General features: G+C 35.4%; 1 protein-coding gene across 3 annotated transcripts; it reads right to left on the reverse strand.

Moving 5' to 3' along the window:
• Window positions 1-1,190: 1,190 nt before the first annotated feature.
• Window positions 1,191-10,446, reverse strand: LOC143212686 (uncharacterized). Of its 3 annotated transcripts, XM_076431721.1 has the most exons (8): window positions 10,282-10,446; window positions 9,816-9,981; window positions 9,534-9,697; window positions 8,337-8,493; window positions 7,679-8,257; window positions 7,224-7,514; window positions 6,576-6,811; window positions 1,191-2,482 (listed from the first exon to the last, which is right to left on the reverse strand). In XM_076431721.1, exons 2-8 carry the CDS (start codon window positions 9,871-9,873, stop codon window positions 2,444-2,446), a joined length of 1,524 nt encoding a protein of 507 aa, XP_076287836.1. In that variant the 5' UTR covers window positions 9,874-9,981; window positions 10,282-10,446; the 3' UTR covers window positions 1,191-2,443. The 3 variants fall into 3 exon arrangements, with proteins under 3 accessions (XP_076287836.1, XP_076287834.1, XP_076287837.1); XM_076431719.1 differs by having other exon boundaries at window positions 9,816-10,446; XM_076431722.1 differs by having other exon boundaries at window positions 6,537-6,811; window positions 9,816-10,446.
• Between the last annotated feature and the right edge of the window lie 1,506 nt (window positions 10,447-11,952).

The following is an 11,952-nucleotide window of genomic DNA, read 5'->3' on the forward strand; positions in this document are numbered from 1 at the left end:
TTGGCGATGTCCCATTCTGGGTAACGATAGGGGAGGGAGGTTCACTATGATAATTAGCATTAATGTCAGTTTTGCATCTTTATTCCATTGTCAGTACAGATGTCAAAGACATCGGAAAGAACCGAGTACATAATTACATTGAAGATGTGTGGAACGCAACGATAAAAATGTGGCACTGCCAGAGCATACAGGCTTCACTGCTTTTTTTAACCGACTTCGAAAAAGGAGGAGGTTACTCAATTCGATCTGTATGTGCCTTTTTTCGCTTTTTTTCTATGTATGTTCACCGATTACGCAGAGATGGATGGACCAATCGGAACGAAACCTTTTGCATCTTGTAGAGTATGTTCCCGGGATGGTCCCGTGCAAAAAAATTTTACATTTTTTTTATTAATTACGATTTTATTTGCGAAAATGTAGGGTGGTGATACCGTTGTGAACTCCGCTGAATGTTAGATATTAGGAACAGTGAGTGTGTCCGGACCAGGCTTGCCATATTCCGCGCGTGCCAGGCCCCTTACCGCTGCGCCTCTCGCCGGGCTACTACGCTGAGCCCGCCCCACTCTTCCCACTGACGCTGACGCGTACCGTTAACTTAGCTTGCTCCACGCGGTACGCGTCAGTGTAGTGGGAAGAGTGGGGCGAGCTCAGCGTAGTAGCTCGGCGAGGGGCGCAGCGGTAAGGGGCCTGGCACGCGCGGAATATGGCAAGCCTGGTCCGGACAGGGGTAATCGAAAAGGAATCGGGGGGAATACAAGTACCCCCTCTCTGATGACCAGAGTAATATGTGACACGTTGCGCGTGCGCGATAGGGACTGAACGGTGGAATAGGATAGTGGAAGGGGTAAGGTGGAGGGCCTGGAGGGGGAAATGAGGTTGGTCGCAACCTCATCTGTGGCCACACTGCTGTCTGCTCCAGTCTGCTCGAGGCAGGCTTGACCAGGCTTGGCTGACGGGGCATATGTATACCGTAATTATAAAAGGAATTGTTTTCGTTAATTAAGTAATGCAGACATTTTTCTACTTGCTCTTCCGAAGCACTTAAAAACTTTTTCTATATCGTTTAAAAACATTATTTCATCTATTAAAAATAAATGATTTGAAAGTTTTTTAGAGGTATATTAATAATAAAATGTACTTGCATATTAAGTTGAATCATAAACAATTTCCTTTCGCATCCGACAAAGTTGTTTCTAACATGCTTAAATTTATTCAAAATAAATATGTACATTATACTTAGAATATTTTATGACTAACTTTTATCGATTTTGTCTAGCCTACCAAATTATAATTCCATCATCTTAATCATATTAAATCAGTAGCAGATTATATATTTATACTATTTACTTTTTTTCGAATCTCGAGACCCAATCAGGATCAATACTATATAAAAGTATTTTTTAATACAACTGTTATATTAGCTTACAAAAGTAGGATAATATATTATTGAATATAAAGAATTATATAAATGGAAATATAATGTATATTATTCTACCTCGACTGGAATTTTTTTATGGTTATTCGCTTAAACTGATTATTAGCCAAAACTATTATTGTTTTATGTAATCTGATATTTTCAATATCTTGGAACACATCATTATTATATGTATATAAACAATATAATACAAATTTTTGTTGTATTATATTTACCTGATCCGCTTGTAAACAATAAGTTAAATGCCTAAAAGTAAAAGAGGAATTTTGGCAAACCGAAATTTACTTGTCAGTGAATGTTGATTAAAAAACTACGTCGTAATTGAAATTTTTATTCTTTGATTTCTGTTATATATTTTATCTAAATAATTTATATATTAAATATATTTCGAATGAATATAATACTATAATACGTACATGTGTGTATAAGCGCGTGCGCGCACAATATGCACACGCGCATGTGTGCGTATGGAAAGTATATTTACATACCGAAAGTTTTCTTAATCTGTTATTCATTCACATTTATACGTACTTTTTTATTTGACCAAATTTCTTAAATTAATATTTTATATATATTATATTATATGTATGTGTTTTTCCTAACACAAGACACAATTGATTTGTAAATCCAAACAAAAACGATTACACACAATTTTTCAAATTAAAATTGTAAAAAATCATATTTCGGATTTCATGTTAATGAAACGTCATGGTCGACATTTCTATTCCTTCGGACACTATATGTTCACAGCCTACATATATACAATCCTTATAGCTTTCTATATACAATCTTGTTTCCACTCATCAATTGTTTGGAATGACCATACAATAAGTTATATGACCACAGTTTTTAGATTATATTACTTTGATACCTAAAAATACTGTAGATTATAACTTTGAGAACCGTTTTGCAACTCGTTTGATTTAGTTCTTGTTTTAGTCTCACTGTACATTTTGCAAGTTTTGTTAGTCGTTTATCCAAGAAATTTATTCTTTTCCATTTTGAAAATCATTGAAGAGGTTCAGGATTAGTGAGATGGGTATAGCCCTGTAAAGAAATAGAAAAAAGATTTCAGTGATTCACTTTTTTAAAAGAGTATTATGTACTAGAAAACAAATGATACGTAGTTCATACATGCATAGAATAGACCATTGTGATAGGATAGACTGGACGACTTATGCACCACCATCACATATTAGAAGTATTAGAACAGAGCTATAGGCTGGGTAACCAGAAATTTTTGCCTTTTTTCCTACGTTATCCAGTAAATTTGGAAGAGAAGATGTGAGAAACCCAAGTTTCGATCCTGGAGGATCAATGGTTCGAAAGTTATGGATGTTTAAAGTTGAGCTATTTCCAGTGTTTTTGACAGGAAATCAAATAATGATTGTTTTAACATGTTTAAACATTCATGATGTATTGATATTGGACGTCACTGTATTCGGGAAAGTCTACAGAATCTTTTGCTGTGAAGAACAATTCGAAACCTTTTATAATAAAATCGCAATATTTGTTTAAAGTTGAAAAATATGTCGTTTTCTCAAAATAAAATTTCTAGAGGAAAAATTAAAGGCAGATGCAGAATCAGCGCAAAGAAACCCTATAAGAATCGCATAGTGAAATTAGTTGGTTGATGGTGGAAATCGCTCAACTTCAAACACTTATAATTGTTGAACCATTGATCCTCCAGGATCGAGACCTGGATTTCTCACATCTCCTCGTTCAAATCTGCTGGATAACATAGGAAAAAGGTAAAAGTTTATAGGAGAAAGACAAAAATTTCTGGTTACGCAAGGACAAATTTACTACATGCTGCCGAATGATGCAAATCACGCCTCGTAAACGTAAAAATAAGCTTTTATTTAGAGCATTTATTTGACTACTGAAAAAGCTCATCTTTGCATTATTGAGAAATGAGAAGGCGCATCCCGCACTGTTGCAATCCTGGAAACGAGTCTACCCCCTTTAAAGGAAGAAGTAACATTCAAATTAGTTTCTATTACTTGCAATCGATGTAGAATGTAGATAATTTTTATTTTCTATAAAGATCCGCAGTCTAATAATTACATGTACATATACATAACAATACTATTGATTCTCTCTTTCTTGGTCGAAAAACTCCATTAAACCATTTGCATGCGATTGCACTAACAAGTCGAATTGTTTTGACCATTCCACAATAGTGTCCAGGGCTTCCACTACATCTTCATCCTGACACTGACATGAATTTTCTTCTTCTTTTCCTTTCGCATCATCATCCTTGGATTTTCCGCCTATAAGACCATGGCGTTTTTTAAATCGCCATACCCACATCCGATTGCAACGAAACGTCTTTGGTCCACGGATCTTTGCATTAAATTCCTCAGCTTTTTGTTGCAAAAGTTTGTCGCTCATAATGTTGCCTATCGCACTTTGCTCGATGAACCACGTATACAATTTACTGTACAGCCTTTGCAATTTAGGACTCTGTATTTTCTTCGTTTCTTCATCGATATGATCCATTTTGTCCACTTTTTCCACGAAATTCGCAGCATTCCTCCTAATAGTATAAATTGTTTGAGTGGTCACTCCGTATTGCTCGGCTAAATCCTTGGCAGAAACTTTCTTTCCAAGTTTTTTCAGGATATCCAATCGTTGCAACACAGTCAAGTACTTGTGCTTCTTTCGGTACCTCCAACTATCTGACAATTCCTCCCTCGGTCCCGGAAAATTTTCCAGAACCTCCCTTTCTTGCAAAAATGATTCCATGTCCTAAGAGCGTAGGTGCGATTTTTCCCAGATTTGTCGTTTTATTGGATAGTCTGTAATTCCTCTTGTTTTTCGATGCTCCACAATTATGTTTTCTCTTTACTTTCTGATTGTTCGTACTGTTTATAGCTTACAGAAATGTGTCGATATCTTCTTACATTAATTTAATTAAAAAATAGGTAGTACGTAAGAGCGTATATATTTAGGTGCGATTTTTCTCAGATTTCTCGTTTTATTGGATAATCTGTAATTCCTCTTGTTTTTCGATGCTCCGCGATTATGTTTTCTCTTTACTTTCTGATTGTTCGTACTGTTTATAGTTTAGAGAAATGTGTCTGTATCTTCGGATGTTATTTTAATTTCAAAATGGTTAGTACGCAATTGAGCGCGCCCCGTGCCTCTGCGCGCGCACGTGTGTGTGTGTGTGTGTGTACCTAACCCCAGCGCGCAGAACAGTCCCATTGGACATCTTGTGCGAAGCACACGAACGAGACTACCACTGATTTTACGAATAACTGATGAACAATCGAACCATTTTGGCTAATGAAGTATCAAATTGTACGTGGACCGATTATCAAAACGACGACGATGTTCTTTCTCACTCACAGTAATCGCAGAGTAAGAGAGGACGCCACGTGAGAACCATAGACTAACAATAAGTCTATTGGTGAGAACGGCTAGTTCTCTCTCACTCTCGTACACAATAGCTGCAGTATACAGGGTGAGTCAGAAGAAACGGAACACCTTGGCGACATGGGAATTTGAATGGCTTCGAAGTACGCACATCGGTATTATTATTCTTTTCTGTGCCTTTTGTCGGTAGTTTGAACGTCACCAAATAAATTGGTGAAAGGCACATTAAAAAATAATGAAAAATAAAGAATTTTTGTAATTGGATAAGTATGGTTCACACCGATATACACAACCCGAGGTCAGATTACGCGGCATATTTACACTGCTCGGCGACTGAGGCAGCTCGAGCTTCGCGGCCAAAAAGTTTAAAAACTTTATGTAAAGTGTGGAAACGAGAATAAATTATTATTACTATTATTATACTGTAAAATCTCCAATCGATAATGGCAGAAAAATGCAATGTACAGTCCATCCTTCACCTTACCTGTGCTATATATGAAATAATGTACTCAGAATTATGCATGCTCTACACTCTATAACAATATTATGAAGAAGAGGATAACATATATGGTTAGAAGAAAAGTGTGGGCATGCGTTCATGGAAGCAATTAAGATTACGCAATTCAAGATTACGATGCAAAGCGAAATACACAGCGTGAAATATTTCAATGGATATAAGTAAATATTCCCCCAGAACAAAGTTACGCGATTTTATATGTACGACCATTCTGATTTTTGCTGCTTTAAAAAATAAACAAACCAACTTTTCTATGCTACAAACAAAATATTGATGCCAAGCACTTCTGTGAGTGCGATATAGCAACTATAACTATCACCTGTTATATTTGTATCATTTCTGAGCAACCACAGTCGGAACTAGAAAACACCATTCAATCAGAATACAGACATATACAGTGATTCTCACTAATATTCGCACGCTCTTAAAAAGACGATAACTCGCGATTTGAACTTTTCTGAGAAGTTAGAACAATTGGTTTGCTACACAATGTGAAACAAATTTTTGACAAAAATTTCAAGTTGTCGGAATTGCAGAGAAAATACTAAGAAAGAAAATTTAGAAAAAACGCTTCGTAGATCTGTATCAATTAAACATATTCTGAAAATTGCAATTCCTCACGATTTTCAGCCTATAACTGAAATAAATCTAAGGATTTTTGTTTCTTTCAATGCCTGTTGCTTTTTTCAAAATATGATTGACACAGATCTACAACGTATTTTTAAAATTTTCAATATAAGCCCACATAAAAAAGTTGTAAACTGCAGCTTTTAGTATTTTCTCTACAGTTCCGAGAGACCAATAGCAATTTTTGCAAAAATTTCTTTTCACATCCTGTAGTAAACAAATTGCTCTAAATTCTAAAAAAAATTTAAATCGCATAGTCTAATATTTAAAAAGTTATCGTGTTATTTAGAGCATCCGAATATTAATGGGAGTCACTATAACTTCCTTTAATTAGTTTGTATCAAATATTTAAAAAAGAAACTGATGATACAAGTGTCTCGACATTAGACATAATTGGATTCCACCTTGAGATATACCTGAAAGATAATCTTTTTTCCATCATCGAACGTACCCCTTGAAATAGTGTAACTTTGACCTGAGTACGTTTCCATAAAATCGAAAATAACTAAGATTTCAATTAATTGCGGCATGGTACTGGAGAATTGCGAATACTATCATAGTTTGCACAATCTGTACTTGTTAGTGATTCATGCTGCCATAATAGGGGCGGCGTACACTTATCCGTTTGTTTCCTGGTCTTATGGTGTTATTGAACGAATCTCGTAACCGTTCTCTGAACGTTTTATATTCCATCTCTGGATTACTTTGACCGAAATCAAAATCTGCCACTTCCACTGTGAATCTTGCTCTGCTTTGTATATAATATGCAATGCCGAAAACAATCAGCACTACAGCCGCAAGTGAACAAGAAACTGGCACAGCAATTACTGACAATTGCGGTTTTGTTGTCACTGTAAAGTAAAGCGCACACATGTAAAACTATTTTAAACTCATTACCATGTGAAAGCAAATATTAAAATTAGACTGCGGATCTTTACGCATAAAATAAGATTTTATCTCATTCCACTTTCTTCAAATTTGTCTACAAAAATTGAAAATTGCATAAACGTCCGCAGTCTAATTATAATAATTAGACAGAGGGATCTCATGCATTTATGACAAAAATTGGTAGGCGTAATTTAAAACATTAGAGACATTAAACGAATTTAAAAATACTTCTGTATTATTTTCAACCAATTGAACATATTCAGAGAGATAATTAATTTTTCTGTCGCTCCGATTTGTTGCAATTTAGGTGGAAAATCTTGATTTTGCATAGAGATCCGCGGTCTAATAATAATACTGATATTTATAATAAAATACCTTTATAAATATTTATTGTCATAGGATATATTTCTTTGCTGACATCGTTGTTCATTATAATTAGTATCGTATATACACTGGGCTCCAAAAAATAATGGATAATGGAGAAATTACAAGAACGAAGGTGATCACCGCTATTGCATGTTTCGTTTCCAGTAATATTGTATTTTCCACGATGAAAGTCAAGGCACTTATAAAAAGGTCCTGAACCTTTACATGTTACATTCAAAGATAACATGTCCCACGGTTGAATCCAATTCGTACCTTCCACTGTTATGTTCATTATAGGCGCTGGAATTGTTTAAAATGTAAAATATAACTTACACGGAATACTCGTAGCGAATTATTATACAGTAATGTCCCATTCTAAGTCAATTCTCGGTTCTGTGTCGTGACATAGATCGGAACAGACTTAAATTGGGACATTACTGTGATATGATTGATATTTTACTTACCACGAACATTAACTTTTTTGCTGAAGTGTCCATAAGTTTTCTCAGGATCTGAAGCAATGATGGAGGAATTCAAACAGATGTTAGGTATGGGAATATTTACATTGGAAATACTGGCGTTTGGTACAAGTGCTGTAGTAGGTATTGTAATAGGCAAAGATATTGGACTTGTCGTCGATAATGGTTTCTCTGTTGCAACAGTATCATTAGTTATAGTAGTTACTGCCCGTTCTGTAGTAGTATTTGATATTATCACGTTTGGTTCTGTTGTAGGACTCGGAACAGTTGTTGTGGTTGTAGGCAATACAGTTGGCGGTGGCTCGAACGATGCGACTACTAATGCTTCAATAACATGTGACGTATCAGGATTTGTGAAATTATAAAGAAACTTGAAATCAGTTGTCTGATCATAATACACGCAGTCTATAAACCAGTAAGTAGATACCGACGTCGCATTCTTCAAATAATCTACATCCCCTTTGCGCATATTTATCGTTACATTAGCTTCTGTCGCAGAAGAGACATATTCATCTCCTACTGTTTTATTCGGCTGTATAACTTCAATATTGCCATTAATAAATTCTACAAAAATATAACACATTAGAAACCAGGTAATATATCAAACTGAATACAGATGTATCTAACAATTTTGTTAACATACGTGTTACGTGAAACCTGGTGCGTACACTGGTACGTTCCCGCCACCAAAAAGTAATTCGTTCGCTAACTATCACTTCCACTTCGAATATTCCAACGCTATAATTGTCATGCGCATAATTCACGCTCCAATACACTGTAGTATTTGATGTTTCTTCTGTCTATGAAGTGACAAAAATATGAAAAATTAAATTTTAAAAACGTCAAATACCCTTTGAAAGCTGGCATTAAACAAGGAGTCCCCTGATACACTTTCGAAGAGATCTGTTAGTATGTTCAAGAGTGAAACAGTTTTTCGTTACATAAAGAAACCTTTGCTCTCTTCGAAACACATCGAAAAACGTCTGACGTGGGCTCGCGGAAATGTCTCTTAGTCTCCAAACGCCAATCCAATTGAAAACGTGTGGGTATACATGAAGCAAAAGCTTAGAGGAAAACATACTCACAGCGTGAAAAGTCTAAGTTACCAAATAAGAAAAATATGGAGGTCACTGCCAGTATCATATGCCGAAACATTGCGAAGCAATAATCGCTAACGCAGGAAATTGGACCCACTATTAAGTAACAGCGTAATAGTACTTTAAATATAGATTCTAATTATCTATAAATTTTCTACATAAAGATGGTTTCTTAAAATTGAGAACCCTAGTTCGTCGAATTCGAGAAATATGGAAGTCCCTCCCCGTCTCATATGCCAAAAAGTTGGTTGAAAGTATGCCTAGACGTTGTCAAACAATAATCAAGTATCAGTTTTTTAGATGTACTTCCGATCTATATGACATTTTTTACAAAAAAGTTTTTACTCTTGTGATACAGACTATATCAGTCTGAATAGGCTTACTTGGTCTTTTCTCTTGCTTGGTAGCTCAAGGAGAAGATTAGTGATTTTGTGGAGTTTATGGTTGTCCATTGGTCTTGCCACTTTTGGGCTAGCTTTCGCCAGACGTAGTTTTATATGTCTTAAGATGTAGAATTGGGTTTTATTTCGCCTTAACACTAAACCTACCATCACCAGTCAAAATGAGCAATTTCAGATATCTTTAGTGGAGCACATATTACAATAGGAGCTGCGCAAAGTCTAAATAAAATCAATCTTGTCATTTTTATAAGCGAACATGTACCAGTTACTTTAAAGGCTCGGTAGGTTTATTGTTAAAATACCGAAATTACTTTCTTGCCAACCCAATATAATAGTACTAACCTCATATTCATGGGGCGGTATCGCATCGTCTCTCCATTGATACTTAAAAGTACCCGATGGTCGCATACCATTATCTTTAAAAAAGTCAGCTTTGAATGTAATAGTCCCACCTAATACTACAGGACCATCATGAGACAATATAATGTTATAATCGACAGCATTGACTGTAACAGAAAGAGTCTTATAAAATGAAGCGAAGTTGTTTATAACGATATGCAGAATTAGAAAATAAATGTAAATAAGTTTTGACAATTATGCAATTTAAAAAATTGGCTAACTTACCTGGAAGTGTAGATAACAGATAGAAAAAGAGACCCCAGGAGAAATGCACTACCTGCATTTTGCACGCTGATAAGTCGTTACATTTATTTTAGAGAATATTTTACAACACTCCGTGATTTTTATTTTCAATCGATCTCGAATTAAACGCATATCATAATGTTTCTAACTGTAACATGTTAGCATTAATGATTGCCAACTGTATCATTTTATATACGCATTGTATATAATAACTGATAATAACTCAGTAATAACTGCTTATTGATACATGAAGCCACATCAAGCGTAGGAAGTATTTACATATATAAGAATGTCAAAAATAATCGTCAGAAACCTTTCTCAATTGTTTCCGTTATTTCAAAAGTTATTTTCGAATTGTGTGTCATTCATGAAAGATAAATTCTCTAGTATTTAGAAAACAATACAATGCAATTACACATATATGTAAAATGAAATGAATCATCTTCACCTATGACAAAATATTTTATGTGATGGGAAAAACCGTATGACATCGTTTGTAAACTTTATATATATATCACGGTGTCGGAAGAATACGTGGTTCAAGGGACTGTCTCTAAGCCCTGAAACAGTGAATATTACGTCTTATTGTTCTGATCAGCCGCTAGACGGACTCCTGTTCAGAAGGAAAAGTTGCGATGTCACGGCAACTAATAAATATAAAATTACCACGGCATTACCACGGTCCGTGACCCAGTGTAACCCAGTGTAACCAGACAGGGGTAATCTGGGGTAATCGAAAAGGAATCGGGGGGAATACAAGTACCCCCGTACCCCCTCTCTGATGACCAGAGTAATATGTGACACGTTGCGCGTGCGCGATAGGGACTGAACGGTGGAATAGGATAGTGGAAGGGGATAAAGGTGGAGAGCCTGGAGGGGGAAATGAAGTTGAAACCAACTTCATTCTGGCATGTTCTGGCATCACTGCCGTGACCAGTGATGAGATATTGTCCAGATATTGTCAGATATTGTGGATATTGTGCCAATTGTGTGCTTTTTTCGCGCATGTGCTAGTTTCACCAGGAACGTATCTACGTCCGACGCCGACGCTGACGTCCTAAGTTTGTGGAGAAAGTAGTTGGAACTATTACCTGCTATTACCACAGACGAGATATCTTATATCTCGTCTGTGCTATTACTATTTATTACTGATAAGAAAGTACCAGAAGAGTTGCGAAGTTTATATGTATATTATACAGGGTGAACCACGAATCGTGACCAGTAATCACCAGTAGAGATTATTCATTACTCTGTTATTAGCAGTCCGATCGAAAATGTTTGTATCACATACCACCAGACCTCCCCTCACCCCCTTTGAGAATCCAAGGATAATAAGGAAAGAGTAACACGTATTACACATGTAATAATTATATTTTAATTGTACTTTATTATATATATATATGTACAAAATATAGCTCAAGCTATATAAGAGAACGATAGGACAATACTGATCGTTATAAATACACTGCGGATTTTATACATTTATGACGAAAATGCGTAGGAGGAACACAATATAAATACTAAAACCATTGAAAGAATTGAAAAATATTATCGTATTATTTTCAATCTGTCGGACTTAGTAAGAAAGAAAATCAATTTCTATTTCACTTCGGCTCGTTGCAACAGAGGTCCGCAATTTTGATTTTGCATAAATATTCGCAATGTAGTTATAGTAATTACCGTACAAAATCATAAAGATACTACCGCATATATATATATATAAATTAGTTACACCTCTTTAGAATATATATATTCATACAAAAGATTTGTTGTATTACCAAGAGTAACAAAGTCTACATTTTACAATCTGTATACATTAGAATCTACGTCACATAAGTTGTGCAAGTTTGAGGTATAAGCTGAATGTCATGTTCATCAATTTCACGAAACAAATTGCCTTTTATGTATAAATTCTTCAAATCGACAAGAGACGTCAATGACATGTCTGCAATCCTTGCAAACATATTAAACCTTAAATTTAATTGCTTAAGGTCCTTTAATCCATGTGCCCAGCCAGAAGGCAGATACTTTAATTTATTATAAGACAAATCCAATTCTTGGAGAACAGGAACATTTTCGAAACTTGAATCCACGATCTCACTAATATTGTTACTTTGTA

The sequence above is a fragment of the Lasioglossum baleicum genome, chromosome 10 (assembly GCF_051020765.1).
Source record: "Lasioglossum baleicum chromosome 10, iyLasBale1, whole genome shotgun sequence".
NCBI lineage: Eukaryota > Metazoa > Arthropoda > Insecta > Hymenoptera > Halictidae > Lasioglossum > Lasioglossum baleicum.